Here is a 23,105-nt window from a genome sequence, read left to right on the forward strand (position 1 = left end):
GTGCAGTCTGTTGAGAAGGGAGGGGTGGGGGGAGCTGCTTTGAGATCTGCTCCCACTTCTCATCACCCGACTCTGGTGTGACTGGGGGTGCAGGGCAGGGTCATCAATTAGTTTCTGTCATTTATTCCCTTTTGAGTCTGTTCTGCCTGTGACACTCACTGCAGGATGTTCTCTCCCTGCCCTTAGCTCCGCTCCTCAGCCCCTCAGTATCTATTTTCTACCTGTCCAACTGAAAAGGGCAGAGACAGGGTGATATTTCTAGAGGGATGAGCTGCTGGAGAGGAGCTCTGCCGAGAAGGACCTGTGGGTCCTGGTGGATGACAGGTTGGCCATGAGCAAGCAGTATGACCAGGGGCCAAGAAGGCCAATGGGATCCTGGGGGCATCAAGAGGAGTGTGGCCAGTAGGTCACAGGAGGGGATCCTTCCCCTCTGCTCTGCCCTGGTCAGGCCCCACCTGGAGTGTTGTGTCCAGTGCTGGGCTCCCTGGGATAAAAAAGACAGGGATCTCCTGGAGAGAGTCCAGAGGAGGCTGTGGAGATGATGAAGGGCCTGGAGCATCTCCCCTGTGAGGAAAGGCTGAGGGAGCTGGGGCTGTTCAGCCTGGAGAAAAGAAGACTGAGGGGGGACCTTATTCATGTTTATCATTATCTTAAGGATGGGATGCAGGGGGAAATGGGCAGCCCCTTTTCAGTGTCTGTGGAGACAGGACAAGGGGCAATGGCTGCAAGTTGGAACACACAAAGTTCTGCAGTAATATAACTGGAGGTGAAACAGTGTCACTTGTGGAATGAACGTGGAGAGAGCGAAAAGCAGAGGGATGGAACAGAGCTTCATATCTCTTAGCTGACCAAACACTGGACAAAGAGAAACACTGTTACCCCCATGATACTGAGAGGGGGGTTTGGGCACTGGCACAGGCTCCCCAGGGAAGTGGTCACAGCGCCGAGCCTGACTGAGTGCAAGAAGCATCTGGATGATGCCCTCAGTCCCATGCTCTGGCTTGGCCGGCCCTGTGTGGAGCCAGGAGTTGGGCTTGGTGATTCTTAGGGGTCCCTTTGCACTCAGGAGATTCTGGGATTCCAGGATTCAGGGGGAACATCCCCTAGAAACGATGACATCACCCAGCGATGGGCCGTAGTAACATCCTCTGTCAACAAACCAGGGTGAGATCCCCAGCGATTGGCCATGGCCCCAGCAAGGGCCTGTGACATCACCCCACCACAGCCAATGGCATCCCCCCGCCACGCCCGGTGACATCACAGGCGTTGGTGGTTCAGGTGGGCGCACAGCATCTCCCAGTCAGTTGGTGCCTTCACTCGAGCCGAGCGGTTGTGCGAGGCTTGGAGTGCGGAGCCAGCCCTTGGGCAGTGCTGGGCTTGTGCCCTGGGAACTGGTGGCGGCAGCCGCCAGCGCCCATCCCCACACACACGCCAGGTTTGTCCCCGGCCCTGCCTGCTTCAGGCAGCCGGGGCTCCCAGGACGCGTTCTCGTGCAGCAGAGGTGAGCTCTGGGGGGAACTGGGAACCCTGGGCACCTGGGCAGCTTTCCTTCTGCAGGGACCTGGGCTTCTCTTCCAGCCCTCCCTGGGCCAGGCAGTGACCGTGGCGCCTCTTCCTCTTGCAGCGAGACACTCGCCGCTGCAGCCTCGGAGAGGAGGGCTCCAGTATCCCCAGCAGGTCTCCCCAGCCCACCCCGGCGCGTGCTGAGCATGGCCACGGATGCAGAGTACCGCTGCGCAATATGCCTGGACGCCTGGGACAACGTGGCGTGCGCCGTGCCGTGCCTCCACCGCTTCTGCTTCACCTGCATCCGGCAGTGGACAAACATCAAGGCCGAGTGTCCCCTCTGCAAGAGGCCTGTGACGGCCATCCGGCACTCGCTGCGGGGGGACGACTTCCAAGAGGTCCTTCCTGCTGTCCCAGAGGAGCCAGAGGAACCCAGTGAGGAGCCGCTACGGGACTGGAGTCTGGAGATGGTGGGCAACTTTTATCCATCAGACTGGGCGCACATCTTCCTGACCTACCCACACCTCCGCGAGCGCCTGCGGCCCTGGCTGCAGCAGGAGCTGGGGCGCCTCTTTCGGGAAGACCCTTCGCAGGCGCTCATGCTGGAGCACATGGTCCTGTGCGCCCTGCCTGTCTTTGGGCTGAATCCAGACAGCCTGGCCCAGACGCTGCAGCCCTACCTCCAGAGCCGCGCCAGGCCATTCGTGCGCGACCTGATCGACGTCGCCGTCCAGCGGTGCGACAGGGAAGCAGGGTACCTCCAGCTCCGTGGCAGCCGGGCGGATGGCAGCTCCCAGCAGCCCGAGTACTCTGCGTCCTTCCAGTCACGTGGGGAGCGCAGCCCTGTGCGCAGCAGGACCTGGGTGGCCATCCAGGAGACGCGGGAGGGCGACCTCGTGGCCAGAACCACCACCACTGGCGCTTACGTGAGCGGCGAGGACTGGGTGGTGACCAACACCAGCTGGGTTGGGCCCCGGGACAGGCGGGAGCTGGAGATCGAGGCCAGAATTAGACAGGCTGTCCTCCAAAGGAGCCAGGAGCTCGGCCTCGAGGCCAGCACCAGCCAGGATGCCCTGCAAGGGAGCCAGGAGCTCAGCCCCGAGGCCAGCACCAGCCAGGATGCCCTGCAAGGGAGCCAGGAGCTCAGCCCCGAGGCCAGCACCATCTGGTCTGTCCTGCAAGGGAGCCGGGAGCTCAGTCCTGTGGCCAGTACCAGCCAGGCTGCCCTCCAAGGGAGCCGGGAGCTCAGCCCCATGCCCAGCACCAGCCAGGCTGCCCTCAGAGGGAGCCGGGAGCTCAGCCCCGTGGCCAGCACCAGCCGGGCTGTCTCCCGAGGTGGGACTCTGGTGCCCACACCAGACCTTCCCAGCAGGGCGGTCGCAGAGGGTGCCCACCAACTCCCGGGCACACCGAGCGTTGCTCTTCAGGGGGGTACTGGCTGCTCCCTCTCCATCCCCACTCCCAGCCCAGGGGAGCAAGACCAGGACATGGAGCTGCAGGAGGCTGCGGCTGGTGCCCCTGCCCCCAGCCAGGGCCAGAGCCGCTACCACCTGAGGCCCCGGCACCCTCGCAAGAGGAAGACTGGCAGCTCCACGGACTCTGCTCCACCCACCAAGAAGCCACCCCGACGGTGATGCTGGAAGGTGGCCGTGGCAGCTGGTGAAAGGCGCGCTGGGACAACAGCAGGGCTGGGTACCAAGCCCCATGGGGACCTGCTCAGTGCTGAAGAACCTTCCTCTCCTTGAGAATAAAGACATAAAAATGAAAGAGCCTGTGTAGTTTCAGCATATCAGCAGCGTGGCTGCATCGTTACCCTCAGCCGTGCTGCTTTCTCCTCCTTTTCCTGGGTCTCAGCCACCTCTTCCTCCCAGCTCCTCTGGGCCCTAAGGCCTATGGTGCCTGTCTGGCAGGAGAGGGGCTACGGCGATGGATGCGATCCATTGCCTTGGGCTGTGCAGGATGGACGGTGTCTGTAGCACCTCTGGAGCCCTATGGGGTTTGGAGAGGGGCCAGTGGTGATGGACAGGATCCATTGAGTGGGACACGGTCCTGGGCAAGTAGCTCTGGGTGGCCCCGCTTGAGCAGGACGGGTGGCCCAGATGACCTGTGGAGCTGCCTCCAACCTCAGCCAGGCCGTGACTCCTGGGCCTTGTGTGAAGCCCGCATCTGGTCCCCAGAGCAGGTTTCCTGGGGGGAGGCTGGTGACCCCATGGAGACGTTCCTGGAGGACTGTCTGCTGTGGGTGGGACCCCACGGTGCAGGAGGGGAAGGAGGTGAGGAGCCCTCTCCTTGGGAGGAAGGAGCAGCAGAGAATGGTAAAATCCGAGTCCAAGGACAGATACGTCCCCCTGTAAGCCTTGAACCTTACAACTGCTTGAATCCTAAGCACTACCCACAGGTCTGGTCCCAGATTTTGCCCTCAGCTCCAGATCTAGATCACCTTCTAATTTAGCTCTGCCACCAAGAGACAAACGAAGCACACACCAAGAGTCACCAAACGAGTCTCTCATGAAGCTCCATCCAGTTCTGCGCCACAAACCAAACCCCTGCCTGAGCAGCCAGCCCGAACCGATCGCTGCCTTCAGGCTGTCTTCTGAGGCTGCTCTAACACAGCACATCGACAGGTTCCCTTCCCAGCGTTACCCAAACCCCTTCCTTCCCTGTTATTGTCAGACTGTTGCTGGTGGGGTTGTTGAAAAGTTGAAAATGTTGAAAAGTTGGAAAAATCTCTCAGCAAACCAACATTCTGACCAAGGACAGCGAGCTCAGCCGAAGCCTGTCGAGTCAGTAACATGTAACAATGCTGAGCAGATTGATAGAGATGTAGCTTAAGAGACAATTAAGTAATATAATGTTCATATAAGAAGAATTTTCATACTCTGAGAGTAGATTTGGTTTGGATTTCAGTAGAATCTGGCTGGAGCCACGTGAGCTGTTTCATGAGAGCAGCTACAAAATTGAACCCCAGCAGTGGAACAGCCTTGAAGATAAAGAAGTGCAGATAGGGGAGTCATAAATAATGAGACCAACGACCACTTAAGAGGCAGAGTATTTTTTCAGCTAAAAAAGGCTCCTAACGAGTTTGTGCAGGAATGTGTTTTAGAAACTATGGAGGAAACCATAAAGAGCATGCACTGTGAGAGAAGAAAACGTCCAGCCTGCATCCCTGAAGCCCACCAGAAGTCCCCCTGAGTGTCACTGAGCATGCTCTCTCTGGGAGGAGTTAATGTTTAATGACTTCCTGGGAATCATTTGCATATCCCTGCCTTTTTTTAGATATTATAATGAACACGTAGAGTTAATCTGGATAAAGAGGAGAAATTTGGCTTGAAACGGCGCAGGAGGATGCTTAATAGTCACCAAGGCCACGGAGTCACCAAGGCCACGGAGTCACCAAGGCCACGGAGTCACCAAGGCCACGGAGGCTTTTTGAGGCTTCACTCCTGTGGTCACTTGAGTTATTTCCCCTGGCAGCACCAGGGACACACACCACCCTGATCTCTAATAACACCGACAACAGTAGTTGCCAACCAAGGGTCACACTGCTGCTACGTGAGGAGAAACAATTCACAGGCTACAGAATCAGACAGACACCTGCACAGCCCGAGCCCTTGCGCCTCGACACAGAGAAACCAGGAGGGAAGGAAGAAATCCAGCCCTGTGAGAAGAGCTGAGAGGTTCTGGCAGGGCATCTCACAACCGCTGGTGCAAACAGGCTACTATCCCCCTACTCAGCCGTGTAACTTTTCAGGCACTGACAATCCTTCCAGAAAGGCAGAAGAACCAAGCAGGCAGGTTGGTGCTACAGACACGTAAGCGGCTGCTCCACGACTGCATCTGGGAGAGGTATGAGGTCACGATGAGCTCACCAGTGCTACAGCCCAGGCTCGCAGGACCTCTCTTAGAAGGGCACATGGAAACTCAGGGTCTTCCCCCGTGTGTCTCACGGCCTCAAACAACCCTTGAAGACAAACCACAGCCCTGAGGAGCCTCTCTCTTCATTGGGAGGGGAGCAATGAGGCACTAAGGGGCTGCAGCTGTGTGAACAGCCTTCGCCTGCTCTTTTCCCAGTCCTTCCCAAAATGAGAATTAACCTCACAGAAAGCAGGGAGATGTAAAGAACACTCTGCTTGGCCAGGAGAGCAACACCACCCCGACCCAGGCAGAGATGCACCCTGGCCAGGGAGGGGCAGAAAATGCCCCTCAGCCCCAGAGCCAGGCCTCGGGAGGAGATGGCCCGGGCAGGCTGCCCTGGAGCTCCCAAGCACACGGCTCCACACCCCAGCTCAGTTTTGAACTGCCTACAAGCAGGGTGTAGCTACTATCCAGCCCTGAGAACAACTACTTCCTAGCGTAGGCCTCACTAGGGGAAGCACCGGGTGCCTCACTGGACAGAGTCTCCTGTTTACCATTAAGAACAAACACAATCAGAGCTGGTGGCTGGAGGAGCCACCATTAAGAACAAACACAATCAGAGCTGGTGGCTGGAGGAGCCCACGAGTCTTCCCTCTCTGGGATACAAACAAACTGCTGGAAGCAAATGTACTGCAGCTGAACTGCTCTCCAGAGCCAGAACCGGGCTGTGCCCGGACTAAAAACCTGTAGCAACACAAACAGACTCCCCAAAAACCCGGGACCAGCCTTGCCACTGTGGGGAGGATCAAACTCTCCCCGGGGAGGGTTGTTCCAAAGCAAGCACAGCACATCTAAAGACAGGACCCCAACGTTACCCAGCCCAGACGGCAGCTGCGGGCTCCCAGAGCCCGGGACCGGGAGGTAAGTACGCCCAACCGGGCCGGGAGGCTGCCGTACCTCGAGGCTGGTGCTGTTGTCCTCCTCGTCCATGTCTGGAGGCACGGCCGGAGTTGCGGAGGGAGAGAAGCTGCGTTAAGCGATGACCGCCGGCTCTCGGCTACGCAGGGCGAAGCTCCGCGAAGCTCGAACCTCCCCGAGTGGTTGAAAGGGAACGGGGAGGGGTTTGGCTGCCCTTTTCCCCCGGGCTGGACACGAAAGCCGGGGCCTCGCCCGAGCACGGCGGCGCTACCGGTAACGGCAGCTGCCCCAGGGCAGCGGGGGCTGCAGAGCCGAGGGCACCGCGGGAGGCGGCGCGACCGGGGGCAGCGCCTGGAGGGGAGCGGCCCCGCCGCGGGTGCGCCTACGGTCGCGGGCACCCAGCGCCGGGCCCCGCGAGCGGACCGGCCCCGGGACACGGGCGTTAAAGCACCGAGCCAGCCGTGGCACAGGGTAACGGGTGACCGGCCCAGCCACCCCGCGCCGGGTCCCCGCACCTCGGGGCCGCCCCGCCCGGGGTCAGATGTCACCGGAGCGAAGGTCGCTGGGGGAAGCCCCACCCACGACCCGGCTCCTGGCTGCCGATTGGCGGGAACATCCCCACACGCCCCCGCAGCGTTGGCAGGCTCGGTAAGCGCTGCGGATTGGCCGCCGCTTCTCGCCCAACGGGAGCGGGCGGTGCTGCTACGTGCGGGGACGAGAGCGCAGCGAGGGCCGCAGCCGCAGCGTGTGGTGCCCGGAGCCGCTGAGCTTTCCCCCCTCACCCCTGCCCGGCATGGGGCTGCTGGGCGCGCTGGCCCGCGGGCTGGTGCGGGGCGCCGACCGCATGTCGCCGTTCACCAGCAAGCGCGGCCCCCGCACCTACACCAAGGGCCGGGGCGCCAGGCAGCCGGGCGTGCTCACCTCCAACAGGAAGTTCCTGCTGCTCCGGCAGATGGTGCCCGAGTTCGTCGTCCCGGACCTGGCGGGTTTCAAGCTCCGGCCCTACGTCTCGTACCGCGCCCCCGAGGGCTCCGAGCCGCCCATGACGGCCAAGCAGCTCTTCACCGAGGTGGCGGCTCCGCGCATCGAGAAGGACGTGAAGGAAGGCGCCTTCGACCCCGACAACCTGGAGAAGTACGGCTTCGAGCCCACGCAGGAGGGCAAGCTCTTCCAGCTCTTCCCCAAGAACTACGTGCGGTAGGGAGGAGGCAGGGAGGCTCCCGGGGGTCCCGCCGTGCCGGGAGGCCCGGCCTGCGCCAGCAACCAGCGTGGGACAGGCCCTGTGACTGGCTATTAAACCCCCATCCTTCCTCCTTGTCCTTTGCCGTGTCTGATTCCCGCCGCTGCGGGGAACGCGGGGCCGGTTTCCCGCCCCGGGAGCGCGTTGCTGTGGCCGCGCCTGCAGCTCTGCCCTGTGAGGTGCGGGCAGCCTGCTCTCGGGCGCTGGTAATTAGCAGGGGGCTGTTTCCCTTCCTTCCCGGAAAGAAGTCCTGCTTTCCGGGGGCAAGAGAAGACAGGTCTTAACTCCTCTGGAGTCCTGAGCTGCCCGGCTGTGAGCAGCAGCTGCCACAAGCCCTGTGGGATGGCAGCCGCAGCCAAGGACGGAGCGCTCTGAGGGACTTGTCCCGCTCCAGGGAGGTGTCCCACTGAACTGGGAGCGAGGGGAGACCTCCCACAGGTCCCCGAGCTCCCTCTTGAGAGCTGCAGCTTGCAGAGAAGGCCACAGGTACTCCTGAGTTTCCCAAGCCTTAAATCTCTTTCTCTAGAGTAAGTACAAGGAATATCTGCTCCATAGTGCAGCTGCTGGAAGTTGCAAGGTAACAGCTTAAACCTGAAGTGCAGCTCAGCGGGGGGTGGTTTGGGGCACAGGTTCCTAGGCAGCAGCATCTTGCTGTTCCTGGAACCAGATGGGTACAAGCAGCACGTCCCTCAGCAGTTGTGTGCTGGGTGTGAGGCAGAAACTGCTCAACCCCACACGGTGGGAGTCGCTGTCAGGAAAGTGTTTCTCTGACACACAGTGCTGGAGTCTGAGAAAGTCATCCCTGTGTGGCAGTTCTGTGCTGGGCAGAGGGTTCATGGGAGGGTTTCTGAATGGGAACATCACAAAGCTGAATTACAGCCCCACTAAAGTGTTCACATTCAGAGCAAGGAGGCATTTGTGTGTCCTCTGTGAGCATCCAGGCTGTCACAAGGACCAGCTGGGGAGTCCTTAAAACATTGTTTAAAAAAAATCTGTACCTTCAGGGCTGGACAGGGCTGTGTTTGGGAGTGAAGAGGTGAAGGCAGGGCTGGAGAGCAGGAGGTCCTGCATCTTTTCATGCTAATACTAGGACTTGGGGCATAAGAAACTCTGTATAGCCCAGAAAGCCCCCTGTGTCTTGAGCCACATCCCCAGCAGCAGGACTGGCAGGGCTGAGGGGAAATTCTGCCCCTCTGCCCCATTCTGGGATGACCCACCTGCAGTGCTGTCTCCAGCTTGGGGGTCACCAGGACAAGAAGCTCAGGGAGCTGTTGGAGTGAATCCTGAGGAGGCCATGGAGATGATCTGAGGGCTGGAGCCCCTCTGCTCTGGAGCCAGGCTGGGGGAGCTGGGGTTCAGCCTGGAGAAGAGAAGGCTGCTTCTGGGGAGAGCTCTGAGCCCCTTCCCACCCCTCAAGGGGCTCCAGGAGAGCTGGAGAGGGGCTGGTGCCCAGGGCAGGGAGGGCCAGGCCCAGGGGAACGGCCTTCAGCTGCAGGAGGGGGATGGAGAAGGGCTGGGAGGCAGGAATCCTTCCTGGGGAGGGGGGAGGCCCTGGCACAGGGTGCCCAGAGAAGCTGGGGCTGCCCCTGGATCCCTGGCAGGGTTCAAGGCCAGGCTGGATGGGGCTTGGGGCACCCTGGGCTGGTGAGGGTGTCCCTGCCCATGGTGGGGGGGGGGGGGGGGCACTGGGGGGGCTCTGAAGGCCCTGCATCCCCAAACCAGGCTGGGACTCTGATTTTAAATCACATGCCTTCTGTGCATGAATGAGGCTGCATCAGATCTCTCAGGGCAGAGCACCAACCAGCATAACATGCAAATAAAAGTCCCCACGCCGGTCTCATTTGTGATGCAGCCCCAGCACCAACCTCAGGCTGTTTCCTCTTACCTCCCCTGGCAATTAAAAAAAAACCCATTAGGACCTTCTAAGACCAAGTCATTGTCAAAAGCCACGTCACTACAGGGAGACACACCCCCAGGGTGTTCTCACCCAGGCCTGAGGACACTGCACTGTCTGCTCTGGCTCCCCAAGAACATTCTCCTCCACCAAATGCTGTCAGGGGCAAGATGGGTGGTTCCCACCAGGTCTGACTGGGGAAGTTAAAACACCCAAGCAAGACACATCACTTGTATCGATTTTATTTTAGAAACATCCAAAAATAGGGTGTTGGGTTTGTTTTGTTTTTTTTTAAACAAAAGCTCTTGTACACACTACTAATCTGAATCTTTGTGTAACAGTGCCCAGAATGTTCCTGAAATACCCCTCAGAGGGGAGTTCCACACAGTGGGATTCAGGGCTGCTGTGCCTCTGTTTCCAGGCAGCACTGTTACACCTGTTGCTGGTGTTTCTTCCCCTCCAGACAACTACATCCTTAGGACCCTCAGAGACAATCCATGCAAGCTAGATCTTACTTACCTAGGTGAGGCTGGTTTTGTGTTTCTAGGAAGGTAACAGAGAAAATATTCCAGAAACAGGGATTTGCTGATAGTTCACAGTGCAAAAAGAAAGCTGATGGAGCAACCATGAGCAACTCTGCAGCCATCCCCAGAGGTAGTTAGGGCAATGCTGTGAAGATTTTGGTTTCTGTACTTAAATTGAAGTTAAAAGGTGTCAGGCAACACTGCTTGGACTTTTTGGGAGGTTCTGATCTTAAAGCTGTTCACCTTTAAATAACCTGAAGGCTCTTGACTTTGGACCTGTGTGTGTCATGCTGAGGGCAGAAACAGGAGTGACAGTGAGAGGCTGGGGGGTGGTGAGGGAGCCTGGGTTGGGGGGCGCTGACACCCAGCCAGGCTTGCTACCAGCTCATGCTACACCAGATTGTGCTTCGTTTGGAGAGCAATAAAGTGAGGATGCAGCCAGATCACAGAATCCCAGGGGTTGGAAGGGACCTGGAGAGCTCCTGGGGTCCAACCCCCCTGCCAAAGCAGCTCCCCAGCTCATATTGCACAGGGCGGCGTCCAGACGGGGCTGGAATCTCTCCAGAGATGGAGACTCCACACCCCCTGGGCAGCCTGTCCCAGGGCTCCCTCAGCCTCACTGGGGAAAAGTTCTTCCCCATGTTGGTGGGGAACTTCCTCTGCTCTGACTTGCAGCCATTGCCCCTTGTCCTGTCCCCACAGACACTGAAAAGGGGCTGGCTGATTCCCCCTGCATCCCATACTGAAGATACTGATAAACATTAATAAGGTCCCTCTTTAGTCTTCTTTTCTCCAGGCTGAACAGCCCCAGCTCCCTCAGCCTTTCCTCACAGGGGAGATGCTCCAGGCCCTTCATCTCTGTCCCTCCTCTGGACTCTCTCCAGGAGATCCCTGTCTTTTTTATCCCAGGGCGCCCAGAGCTGGACACAACACTCCAGCTGGGGCCTGACCAGGCAGAGTAGATGATGAGTCTGATGTAAAACCAGGCTGTGCAGGTAACACCAGAATCCTGGCAAGGCTGGCCCTGCTATGCACAAAGCTGCCCCTCACAGCTGGCTGGCAGAAGGGACTTCCCTCTGCTATAGAAAGGCAGCTCACGGTGAGCACACTGTGCTGGCAGAGCCTGGGCTGTCTCTGAGCATCTTCTCAAAGCACATGCTAGTTGAGATGGCACAGCCAGCTGCACACAGAGGTGAGCTCTGCCTCTGGGCTTTGCAGAGAGACAGCCAGGGGAAAGCTCTGATCACACGCTGGGTTTGTCTGCACACAGCAGCAAGTTTGGTTTCTGAGGGAAGGAGAATGGACTTAACAGATAAACAGAACAAATGCAAACCAGCCCTGAAGGGATTGGGCTGTAAGGTACAAACGAGCAGCCCCTGTGAGGAGGCTGTCCTACCTGGAACTAGGATGTTAAGGGAAAGCTAACTAAATGTGTCTGTGCTTGACCAGTCCTCAAAGCAAAGGCTGTGCTCAGTGCTGAGAATAAACCACCATCACTCCATCGGTCTGAGCTGTGAGAGACTCACAAGTTCAACAGTAAAACTGCAGAAGCCCAACAGAAATCCAAGTGTGAGCTCAGGTGTTGCTCTCAGTCTTTCCTGCCCCTCCCATGGGACTGGTCAATGCAAACTTTCACCTCTTCTTTCAGCTGGAGATCCTGTACTTGGCGTCTCCGATGGGGTTACCAGGCTCATCTCCCACTTCCAGACGTGGAGGATGTTGTCATAGAAAGAACAAGTTGCTACAATGCTCATCTCTTTCGGGCTGTCTAGAGAACTGGCTGAATCACTGCTTCTCTCCAGGCCCATCCTGTTGGGTCTCTTAGCTCCTGAGCTGGAACCACTGGCTGACTCAGGATCTCCCGCTCGGTCTGGACCCGCAGCCAAATCGAAACTTCCCTTTAAATCAGGGGCCCCTGACAGCTTGGGACTCCCCTCTGCTTTGACAAGCAAGGCAGGCCCTTCACTCTCCTCATCCAGTATGACATCAAAAGTAGCTGTAGGAGACTCATAAATTATCTTCAGGTTTTGGACCTGCACATTCAGTCTCTCCTCTCCTTCCTCTGGCCAGCCCATAGGCTCCTCCGAAGGCAGGCATAGAGCGGCAGGGTCCTGTGCTGCGGTCACGGAGTCCCTCGGACACAGCCTGGACCAGTCAGCCCCGTAGGCCAAGGAGTTGTGCAAGACATAGGAGGACAGGATGACACATTCCTCCATGTTCTCAGCTTTAAAAAGAAAAAAAAAAAGTATGAAAGGAACAGAAATCCCCTTGTGAAATGGTTTGCTGCAGGCTGCTCAGGAGCCACGCTAGCGCTGGTTGTGTCCTACAGCGTTCTCTGGCCACTGCCTCAGTCACAGCAGAGGGGAAAGGAGGTGCTGCCTGACAGGTTTCAGCCACCTCTCACTAGCTGTGATTTTCCCTGTTTAGCAGGCAGGAGAGGAGGGTTTAACGTGCAGGAGGTTGAAGAGCATCGGTATCCAAAACACCAGAACAGGCTCAAGGAAGCCAAGACCGATCACACAGCGATCCCCACTGAGCCACAAATACCACTGATAAGACTGCCAGACCAGGCTCTGGTTATCAATAGTCACAGGTACAGTGTTCCTGGGAACATTCAGCATCCAATGCTTACTCTGGTGTTACATGGACACTGAGTTCCTCCCTTCCCTACATGGTACTGTTACCCTCCTTTCACAAGCTGTGGATCTGCCCCAACCACTTTCTGTAAGACTGCATTTGTAATGTAAGCACCAGGAGCTTTTCATCATGTAAATGCCTTCTGATTCACACAGGGAGCTCATGAACCAGACTGCACAGCGCTCCCTTTGAGGCAATAACCAATCCACCAGACATTCTGCTGGCACCAAAGCACCACCTGGAAGAACCTCTTTGAACTGTCAAGATGAATGCAAACCAGTGTGGGCATGCCAACAGGCAGTGCCTTCCCACAGAACCAAACGGGCTTTCTTCCCATTAAAAGAAGCTGTGAGAGGTCTAAACACCATTCCTGACAGTGCCTGTGCACAAACAGGCAGGCCAGTGGTGAGGGCAGGCCTGGGAAAGCTGGAGGGGTTACCTCAAGCTGGAGTAGAAGTCCCTGGCTACTGACATCCGGATCTAGTCCCTGGCTACTGACATCCCGATCTAGTCCCTGGCTACTGACATCCGGATCTAGTCCCTGGCTACTGACATCCGGATCTAGTCCCTGGCTACTGACATCCAGATCTAGTCCCTGGCTACTGACATCCTGATCTAGTCCCTGGCTAGTGACATCCGGATCTAGTCCCTGGCTACTGACATCCGGATCTAGTCCCTGGCTACTGACATCCGGATCTAGTCCCTGGCTACTGACATCTAGATCTAGTCCCTGGCTACTGACATCTGGATCTGTCCACAAGCTCAGCGCTGGAGCTCCCCCATTCACCTGGAGGTAGGGAAGGAGAGCAGCACAGGAGCCCCCTGCTCCTCAGACACTCACCCATGCTTCCCCGGCAGTCCAGGATTTTGAAGCCGCTCTGCATGCAGGCTGCCAGCAGCACGAAATCGCAGGTCGGGTGCCACTTCAGCCTCCACACTCCACCTTCCACGTGGGTGTCTGCCAGCGGCTGCTTCATGTTCCGGGTGTCCCACAGCAGCACGTGCTCGTCGTAGCTGGGGACATATCAGGGATAAATACACAGACAAGCAGCAAAGCTGGTTCAGTGTGACCAGCACAGGAGAATCACACGCTCTTCACCACGCTGACTTTTGGCATGCTGAGTGGCAGCAGCACATCCAGCAGAGGAGGCTGGTCACACCAGTGAAGGGCAGCTAGAAGGGACTCACCTGCCAGTAGCCAGAAGGTTCTCCCGGTGGGGACTGCACTGAATGCTGCACACACCCATTGAATGTCTGCAAAAGAGCAACAGTGTCCACTGTGAGAAGGGGTTCTGCCCTGAGTGTCACGGGTTTGGGGTTCACCTGACTGCACCGAGGTGTCTCAGGGAAGGAGAGTAAGGTGAGCTAAAATTTCGGTCCAGTAAATCACACAGGCAGGTTCCACCTACACAGTCCAACAAGCCTTTCCAGGGCAAACCTCCACTCACACCATCTGTCTGCACAAAGGTTTTCTAGCAGCATTTGTGCCATAAACTGCTGTTCAGAGCCTATAAGAATTTCAGCACAACTACTCCATTCCCAGAGGACTTTCCCCCCAACATGAGTATTTCCATAGGATAATCCCCAGCCTACTTTAAGGTTACATATAAAGTGTCACTGGAGACTTGTGTATCATTCAGAATACGATTAAAACAATCTAAGTTGGACCAGCAGCAAAAGAATTACTTCAAGTTGAGTAAAGAGTGGAGAATAAAATATTCCCTACGAAATTCCATGATAACATAACCAAATTTAACACTCACAAAAATTCCCCAAATAAAAGTGTAAATCAGGATCCTTTCAGGAAGAAGGCACCACCATCTCCACGTGTGGAAGTGCACAGTTGGTTTCTTGTATTGAAAGACAGAAGAAAGTTTCAACCTGAAGCTGTCCTGATGAAAACCCCTGATGTATCCATTTCCCACGAGAGTGAGAAGCAGGACCCCACCGTCACTACACATCTCTAATTTCAGGGGCTTGGGAGAGGGCCCTGGACAAGTTGGGTCGATGGGCAGAGGCCAATGGGATGAAGTTCAACACAGAGAAGTGCCAGGTCCTGCACTTTGGTCATAACAACCCCTGGCAGCTCTACAGGCCTGGGGCAGGGGGGCTGGAGAGCGGTGCAGAGGAAAAGGGTCTGGGGGTGTTGGTTGACACTCGCCTGAACACGAGCCAGCAGTAGCATCCTGGCTGGCATGAGGAATAGTGTGGCCAGCAGGACCAGGGAGGTGATCATCCCCCTGTGCTCAGCACTGGTGAGGCCACACCTCAAATCCTGGGTTCAGGTTTGGACACCGAGGCCCTGGAGTGTTTCCAGAGAAGGGCAACCAGGCTGGGGAAGGGGCTGGGGCAGAAGTGTGATGAGGGGTGGCTGAGGGAACTGGGACTGTTTAACCTGGAGAAGAGGAGCCTCAGGGGAGACGCTATTGCTCTCTACAGCTCCCTGGAAGGAGGTTGTGGTGAGCTGGGTAACCAGAGACAGGACAAGAGGGAATGGCTGCAAGTTGTGCCAAGGGAGGTTCAGGTTGGAAATGACCACTCTCAGAAGGAGTGGTTGGGCATTGGAAGGGGTTGCCCAGGGAAGTGGTGGAGTCACCATCCTTCAAGGTGTGCAAGGAAAGGTTGGGTGAGGGACTTCAGGGACATGGGTAAATAATGCAGGGGTATGGTTGGACTGGATGATCTTGGAGGTGTTTTCCCACCTTACCTCAGTGACTCCATGGCACAGGAACACCCTATGCTCACACACAACCTTCAGGGCCCAGCTGCAGCCATGGCTGGCTTACCTCCGGCTGGTGAAGACGGGAGTCTCCGGACTGCGCCTGGTGTCCCAGCCCTTCAGCAGGCTGTCATCTCCTCCTGCATGAAGGCAAAACGTTGCTGCCCTGAACACCACACCCCATCCAAACGGCCAGGGCAGGACACCAGGGCAGAGGAGGTAATACAGAGCTGGGGCTTTTCAGCCCCAGGATCTCACAGCACTTAGTGCCCACAGCAGACATCATTTGAGTCTGACAGTAACCGCAAGGGACACGTGTATGAGCAACACCCTCACTTTGCTAGGCAAAAGAGTATCAGAAGAGACCAGGATCCAGCAGCTCTCTGCTCTCTTCTGCACACTGCAAGGGACAATCATGGGTTTTGCCAACAGCCAGCCAGAGTACAGCTTAAAAGACACACCCTTCCTAATTAACCCCAACCCCTTCTCACAACCAAGAAGCCTTTTACTCCTAGCTCTTACAGGAGGTGTGATGTGAGCAGCGTACCCAATCCTGTTATGTAAAATCCTAAGGAACATACATCCCAAAACAAGATGTCCCCTCCCCAACACCCCCACATGAGATCCCCAATCCTTGCAGACCTGAATATACTATATCGGTGTCCCAGTAATTGAAAGCAGCAATCCAGGCCTCAAATTTGTGAGCTTCCCACTGGTTCAGGACGTGCACAGCAGGAGCAGATTCATCTATGGAGAAAAGATTCAGCTTCCCCTCTGAATCACTGCTGATCACTCGCAAAGGACACCCACTGGAGGGGAACAGAGAGAGCACAGGAGAAATTACTGAAACCTCTGTCCTAAGAAGCTGTTAGAGTAACAAACAGCAGCCAAAGAACAGGCAGATAGTATAACCTCATACTGTGTAGGTTGGATTTGTTGCTAGAACCTGGTAGTACAGTGGAAGGAACACATGTTCTTGTGGCTTCAGCCCATCCCATCCCATCTGAAAACCATTGGCATCGACGATCCCCATTCCCTGACCTCCCAGGGACAGCAAACCACTCTTGTGAGGGAAAGAAAATCCACCTTTCATCTGCCTTTCTCCTAGATGCACACCTTGTCTTCTCACAGGCTCAATATTACATCAATAAGCAAATCCCACGTGAAGAGGGATCCTTATTCCTTCAAGTCAGACTGACAAGGACCTGCCAGAGTCTCTTCCCTCTTCTGGAGTCTGAGGAACTAGAAATGTTTTATTTCCCAGCTATACTGGGCACCTGAAGCACTGGCTGATCCTGACCCTTCCCACTCTCCTCCTGTGGCACAGTACAGACAGGTGCAGTTTCTGGACACCAGGTTCTTGGAGCACTGGCAAACATCTTCCAGCTCACAGGTTTCCTGACATTCCCTGACATGAACTAGGTACCTTCTGTTTGGCTACCTGCAACTGTCAGGACCTACCTGGTGACTCAGGGCTTCTTCCCAGTTCTATAGCATGAGCCAGTACTAAACAATACCAAGCCTCCCAAATTTCCAGGTAGGAGATACAGGGTCACCCCTTTCCTGCAGAGATGTGAAGGTTGCACATTTGGCTTCTAGAAGGGGTTATTTGTCTCTCAAATGACAACAGTGACGGGCTCTAAAGGGACTTTTCATCATGGCATTGATCATTTATCTTGGAGGGTAGAGGCAAAGGGAGAAGGAAAGTAAGGTAGAACAAAGTAGAACTGGGAATTCTACTTATTCATTAAACATCATGCACAATAACAGCTTAATTAGGAAAAGCCACTAAACATTTGCCCTACAGCATTAGGCACACGACTGCCCGATCCCCTCAGTTTCCAGCCCCCCACCAAAGGCACCACTCAAACATACACCCTACCTCTTCCAAGGTACAGATACTCATGTTATTTCATGCAGCCATGCCCCTTCTGAAATCAAATGGATGAGCATTCCAGAGAAGGAGCCACTTCCTAACCAACCCCCTGCCATTTCTCACTAGCCCCTGTTTCAGCTTTGACACGTTACTAGCCTTAGCAGTTCTGAAGCAGAACTTCACACGCCACGACCTCCCACACCAGCCCTTGTCCCCCCATCCTCACCATTGCTCTCTCCCCGTGGACCAGTCTAAGGACAAGGCCAGGCACTGCGCCCCGAGATCGACCCTGAAGCACGGCTCCAACATGCAGCTGTTCTTCTACTGGAAAGAAAAGGAACAGGTTAGGGCTGGGAAGGGAGCGGGTGCAGAACACCACCTGTGCTGCTTACCCCAACAGCTGGTGTCTCCCAGAGACTGAGGAGCGTATTTGTGTCTGATGTTGAAGAGATGAACTGTCCCACAGCAATGTACAATTGCTTAGTACTAGCTGAAGGGCAAACATGCACACGCAGGATCCCACCCTCCTGCTTCCCAGCCCCCTCCCCAAATCCCCCTTTAACTTTGCTTCATCTCAGTGAGTGATGAAGTGCAGAAGTTGAATTCCCTTACAGTCTATGTGTCCCTTACAGACTGATGTGATGCTGATGATGTCGTTACTCTCTTCTCTCACCAACTGAAAAGCACCCCCCCTCCAAAATTCTTCCCTACTTTCAACAACTTTGCACTTTTGGCTGTGTTTCCAGTTAGCCTGTACTTATTCTAAAGTGACAGTTCCCAGGGTTTGCTTCTGCTGCTCTCCTGCCCCTCATCTCCCACACTCTACAAGCCCAGCCGGTCCCTCTGGTCCCATTAACAAATTTGGGAAATTTATGAGCAACTTTATCATAAGACAAAAGACATGTTTAAAAAGCTGCATATACTGAGGAAGTCACAGAAACTGTACAGCTGTCCTGCAAGTCTGCAAACCACTCACAAACAGAGATGTAACAGGTACAGGTTAAAACCAGGTTCAGCAGCAGCAGGTGTTAGGGCCACCCACCTCGCTTCCAGACAGGTGGCAGAATTCCACAGCTCCTGTCGAGTTTGCAATGCCAACCATGGGATGTTCTGCGATGGGAACGTGGCACCTAAAAGATCAACAATTAAAACAAGTTTTGAAAGTCCATCTTTAAAAAAAAACCCTAAATCACACGTCAAAAAAAATGTCATGAAGAAAATCCAAGGTTCCTTGAGTTCCCACAAACCTGCACGGAGGGGGGTGTATATATAGGGGAAATCTTCTATATACTGTGGTATAAACAAGAGATCCACAGTTACTGAGCACTTGTTCATAAATAAGCTGAAGAACCGAGCAGAAATGAGCACAGCCTTTGCCCACCAGAGCAAACTAAGGAATACTTCCATCCAAGAAGCCAGAGTGAGTTTAGTTAGTAAATATTACTGCTGCCACCATCCCAACAGACAAAACAGGACCCCGGAGGGACAGACCGTGCTGCGAGGAGCTCTGAGCCTCGGGGGGCTGCGTTACCATTTGATGTCCAGGATGGCAGCAGTGTCGATCCTCTGGATTTCAGTCAGCGGGATGTAAGGCTGCTCCTCGTTGTAGTGATACAGGTAGAGGCGCCCAGTCCGGTCACAGGCTCCATTGCTGCCTTTGGAGTCAGTCTGGAAAGAAATGAGTAGGTCTAAGAGTGATTCTTCCTCCCCCAGGCCTCTCCCCAGCCAAGATCTTGCCAGGACCGGCAGAGCAGAGGACAGGGCTCCTAGTCATCAAGTCTCTCCCTTGAGGGGCTAAAGCCGCCGCAGCTCCCTCATTGCTCACGGCGGGACCCACTCGGCCCCGCACGCTGCCAACACCTCAACAACCCCCAGGAGGGACAGGGCAGGGCGGGGGCTGGCAGCAGGGCTGGGGCAGCCGGGGGGGGGGGGGGGGGGGGGGGGCACCCGAAGCGCCGCTGAGGCGACCGGTGGAAGCTGAGGCGGCCCGCGAAGGGCGGGAAGCCGCCCGCCCGGCCCGGGCCTGAGGCGGCCGGAGGGTGGACGCGAGCCCCGGACTCACGGCGGCGGGCGGGCGGAGGTGGTAGGTGCCGCAGGCCAGGATGCTGTGCCAACCCTCCACCGGGCACCACTCCACCGCGTCGGCGCTGAACTCCGTGTCCACCACCTGCAGCGTCCGCGTCCGGCACGGCGCCGCCATCTCAGGGCGGGCTCATGCTGCGCGGGGCGGCTCCGGCGGGGCGGCTCCGGGGACGCCGCGCAGCGGAACCGCCGCCCGTCTGCTTCCCGGTCAGGGCAGGCACGGGGCGGGCCCGGCGCGGCTCAGCGGGGCCGCCGGCGGTGCTGCCGCCGCCCGGACCGCCGAGCCGGCCCCGCTGCCGCCCGGCCTGGCAGGACAGCCCCGAGTCTTGCTGCGCTTCGCCCCTCAGCGCCGGGCTTTTCCGTGGGCTCGTCCGAGCTCTTCCCAGCTGCGGGCCTCTGCCAGCACCCTGCAGCCCGGCGTTAACCCAGCCGGCTGCTCGCTCGAGGGGAAACAGCATCAGTCTTCCCTTGCGAGCCTCCCTCTGCCACCCTTCCGCAGCTCCCTGCCGCTCCTCCAGAGCCGAGATGGCAGCAGAAGCCGTGCAGACGATGGAGGGAGCCCGTTCCCTGCTCTCAGCCCGCTCTCGCAGTCCTTTCTGCCGTGGAGGGGGAGCGCTCCGTGCTCCGAACAGGGCCCGCAGGCAGCGTACAGCCCGGTGCAGGGCTCCCTCTGCTCCCCTGCCCTTCCTTCAGCCTGGGAGCCCCCAGCCAGGGCTGCGTTTCTCAGCCCCAGGGTCTGAGTGCTGAGGGAAGCCAGGCTCAGCTCTTGCTGTCTCCCATACACAACGCTACTTTTATTGAGTTTCATCCACCAGCCCATCTCATACAATCCTTATGCAACTCTTCACTCAGCCTTTATGACATTATTACCTGTAATAACCTCAGCAGTGGTTATTACCTTCCCAACTCATTACACCTTCCCAATTACTTTTTAATAACTTGGGCATCCAACTCTTGACATCCCTCCAACAAAACCCTCCCCTTCAACTCCTCCTTTCCTGCCTTTCCAACACTTGTTTGCCCACATAGTGCCATCACCCCTTTCCCACAGCAGCTTTTTCTTCTCACAGTGCCTTGAGCAAAGTCACAGTGGAACACCTTTTGGAAATTCAAGCAAGCTGTGTCAGCCTAATCCCCTTTAACCCCCACCTGTTGATGCCATTAAAACCACTCCATAGCTTTGGAGCACGACTCCAGCCGTCCACACTGATGTGCTAAGCCCAAGCGCTGTGTCTACCTGGCTGCAGCTTGTCACCTCTGCCCTGAAATTCACTGCAGAAGCTGTCACACTTGCCATGGGTATGGCAGGAGAGGTTTGCATCCCAGCTGGTACCTTGGCTTAGTCATCCCTGAAATCCCTGAGAGGCCGTAGGAAGCACCGTCTGGTCCTGGCAACTTCTCACTGCTCATTTCTCTGAACTTTAATCTCTCCCAAAGCACTTCAGCTTTAAGCAGATTCCCTGTCGAGCTCTCCATATGGAAGCACTCCTGTGGGAACTCCCCCACTCTTGCACAGCAAACACATATGCAAACAATTCACTTGGGCTTTTTCTGCTGGGACCTGATTTTCAGGCCAGACCTTCCCCTTACTGTGCATCACATCTGACTCCAACAGCTTCCCTGCTCCCAACTTTTTCAAAATTACTTAAGTTTTACACCTTGAGTGTTCTAGTCCATCTTTCTTCGTATTATTTGGGAGTTTGGTTTTTTTTTTCACACTTTACCTGCCCAACTTTATTCTTTCCATCTTCTACATTTGGACCCAAGTTCAGTTTATACAGGATTTTGTCTAAAGAGCAGCATGAGATGCCAGTAATCACACCAACCTCCTTTTGTCCCCTCTTGGTTCTGCTGTGATGGGTGGTAGGCATCTGCTCCTGGTCCGTGTGGTGTCTTACACTGTCTCCATGCCACCTGCAAGCATCTGTCTTCCAGCTACTGCTCTTACCTTCACCAGTTTCATTTAAAATTAAATCACCAACACAAAGGGAAACTATAAGTACAATGCTATAGACACACTGAAGGCTCAAACAGCAAAATAAGCCCTGAGCCCTGCACATGTTCTATCAGATTTTCTCTAATTTAAACCAGCTGTGATGTGTATCAGTCTGTATTGACTTGAAAGTTCTGAGTGGCAATACCTACCCTGAGAGGCAGGAGACTACCTGGGGGAAAGCATTATCCCCCAGGTGTTTCCTTGGTGTGTGCACCCCTGTTAGGGCCCAGGGGGTCCTGGAACTGGCTTACACCAGTGACCCACCAGCAGGAACCTGCCTGGCCCAGACATGTCCCTCATCTGCACAAGATAACCATGTGTGTTCCCAAAGACAGAGGCAAACACAAGCCAACAGACCTGCACTGGCCTCAACTGCCAAATTCTGTCCCCCAAAACCACATGAACCAGCAGATCCTCAAGCAGCTCAACAGGCATCACAGCTCAGACGACTGTGCAACAGGCTGTGGCAGCGCAGGATACTCTGATCCCAATGAGCATGAGCACATCTCCCCCCAGAAGCCTTCTGGAGCTCCTCTTCCAAGCAGATGTTCCTGTCTAGGACCCCTGACTCATTAAGCCACGGGTGAATCACAAAGCAAGCACTCCATGCTTCAGAGAACCAAGGAATAAGACACAGATGTAGGTTTTTCCCTCCCTGCAGGAAAGGCCTCAGATAGAGATGCTTTCCATCAGCTGAAGCCCCTGTGAAGTACCACACAGGCCTGCTCTGAGATGAAGGACCACATACTCTAACCTTGTGCTCTTTAAATACTTGCCCATATGAAGATACCCATGTCAGCTTGGTTTCTTTATCAGGGGAAAGGAGGTCCTTTACAGGAGCTTCATCCTCTTAAGGACCTCACAGACTATATGAAGTGGAGCTGCCATGTTCGAGTGTGACTGGTTCCCTCCTGACCGACCTTAGGGAAGATCTCTGCACTTTACAAAGACCTTCTGGCAGAACCACCGATCACACAACTTCCCACACCAATGCAGAAAGCCTCTTGTGCAGGCAGAGCCATGCTTGATGCGGGCCCAGGACCCAAGTCAAAATCCTTGTAGCCCTCCTGTGGCACAAGGGCAGCCTGGAGTCAAAGGCTGCACACCACAGGCAGTACCAGTGCCACGTCACTAAGGCCTCTCAGCATGTCCAGGTGACTCCTTTTCAATCGTTTCACAGTCCAACTGACTCCTAACTTCCCTCCCTGCTTCACCCTTCCTCCCTATCCCCTGGGACCAGGATCGCCCTGAGCACCCAACTACCCTACCCTTGCACTCCCTTAGCTCAAGCCTCACCCCTCCTGCCTCCTCAAGAGGAATCCACCCATCAGGACTCACCCACAGTCCAGCTTTGTCCCCATGGCACACTGCAGCCCCATCACAGATGGCCCTGCTCCATGCTGCAGAGGTGTTTAAACACTCTGAGCCCACACTTCAGTTTGCTAAACACGAGTTTTGGTAACACAGTGGAAAACTGCTGTTACTAACAGCAGCCTCCTGAAGAGGCAAAAACCACCCCCATGCCACTACTGCTGGCCCATCAGTGGATCACCTTCAACAGGAAAAACGCCTCATGTCTCATTCTATATCGATCAGACTCTGTACAGTTCCCTGAAAGCAAACAAGGGAATGTTCCCTTGCAGAACTCTCCCCACCCACTGCAGGGAAACCTGGTGAGGTCCCACTTGGCTTCTGCGCCCCGAGGGGCACTTCAGGCTGCCTGGACCCGAGTTACAGCACAACCTGGAACTGAGAGCTGCAACTCCACACTGTGCCTACCAAGTGAGCTCCCAGCAGGAACCTTCAGAAGGTCTTGTTATCTCCCTGAGATGCTTCAAGCCAAACTACAAAAGCCCAC

At 55.8% G+C, this 23,105-nt stretch overlaps 2 protein-coding genes across 2 annotated transcripts in view; one reads left to right on the forward strand and one right to left on the reverse strand.

Annotated features, from left to right (window-relative positions):
- PNPLA7 (patatin like domain 7, lysophospholipase) overlaps nucleotides 1-19,369 on the reverse strand; it is a gene marked incomplete at its 5' end in the record, with an annotated part of 140,736 nt that extends 121,367 nt beyond the window's left edge. Inside the window, 14 exons of the mRNA XM_084272739.1 lie at nucleotides 1,637-1,967; nucleotides 2,187-2,427; nucleotides 6,237-6,388; nucleotides 6,986-7,158; nucleotides 7,286-7,530; nucleotides 11,574-12,161; nucleotides 13,416-13,588; nucleotides 13,763-13,828; nucleotides 15,361-15,433; nucleotides 15,936-16,102; nucleotides 17,396-17,490; nucleotides 18,212-18,299; nucleotides 18,701-18,837; nucleotides 19,232-19,369. Coding sequence (XP_084128865.1) covers nucleotides 1,637-1,967; nucleotides 2,187-2,427; nucleotides 6,237-6,388; nucleotides 6,986-7,158; nucleotides 7,286-7,530; nucleotides 11,574-12,161; nucleotides 13,416-13,588; nucleotides 13,763-13,828; nucleotides 15,361-15,433; nucleotides 15,936-16,102; nucleotides 17,396-17,490; nucleotides 18,212-18,299; nucleotides 18,701-18,837; nucleotides 19,232-19,369 — 2,667 coding nt within the window. The remainder of the gene's footprint in view (nucleotides 1-1,636; nucleotides 1,968-2,186; nucleotides 2,428-6,236; nucleotides 6,389-6,985; nucleotides 7,159-7,285; nucleotides 7,531-11,573; nucleotides 12,162-13,415; nucleotides 13,589-13,762; nucleotides 13,829-15,360; nucleotides 15,434-15,935; nucleotides 16,103-17,395; nucleotides 17,491-18,211; nucleotides 18,300-18,700; nucleotides 18,838-19,231) is intronic.
- Nucleotides 6,977-7,587, forward strand: MRPL41 (mitochondrial ribosomal protein L41). Its single transcript, XM_084272400.1, has one exon. It carries the CDS (start codon nucleotides 7,073-7,075, stop codon nucleotides 7,478-7,480), a length of 408 nt encoding a protein of 135 aa, XP_084128526.1. The 5' UTR covers nucleotides 6,977-7,072; the 3' UTR covers nucleotides 7,481-7,587.
- Nucleotides 19,370-23,105: the final 3,736 nt, after the last annotated feature.

The sequence above is a fragment of the Gallinula chloropus genome (genome assembly GCF_964237585.1).
Source record: "Gallinula chloropus genome assembly, chromosome: 18".
Taxonomy (NCBI): domain Eukaryota; kingdom Metazoa; phylum Chordata; class Aves; order Gruiformes; family Rallidae; genus Gallinula; species Gallinula chloropus.

Excerpts from the sequence above, each read along its gene's own strand:
- MRPL41 (XM_084272400.1), top strand. The coding sequence starts at position 7,073 with ATGGGGCTGCTGGGCGCGCTGGCCCGCGGGCTGGTGCGGGGCGCCGAC.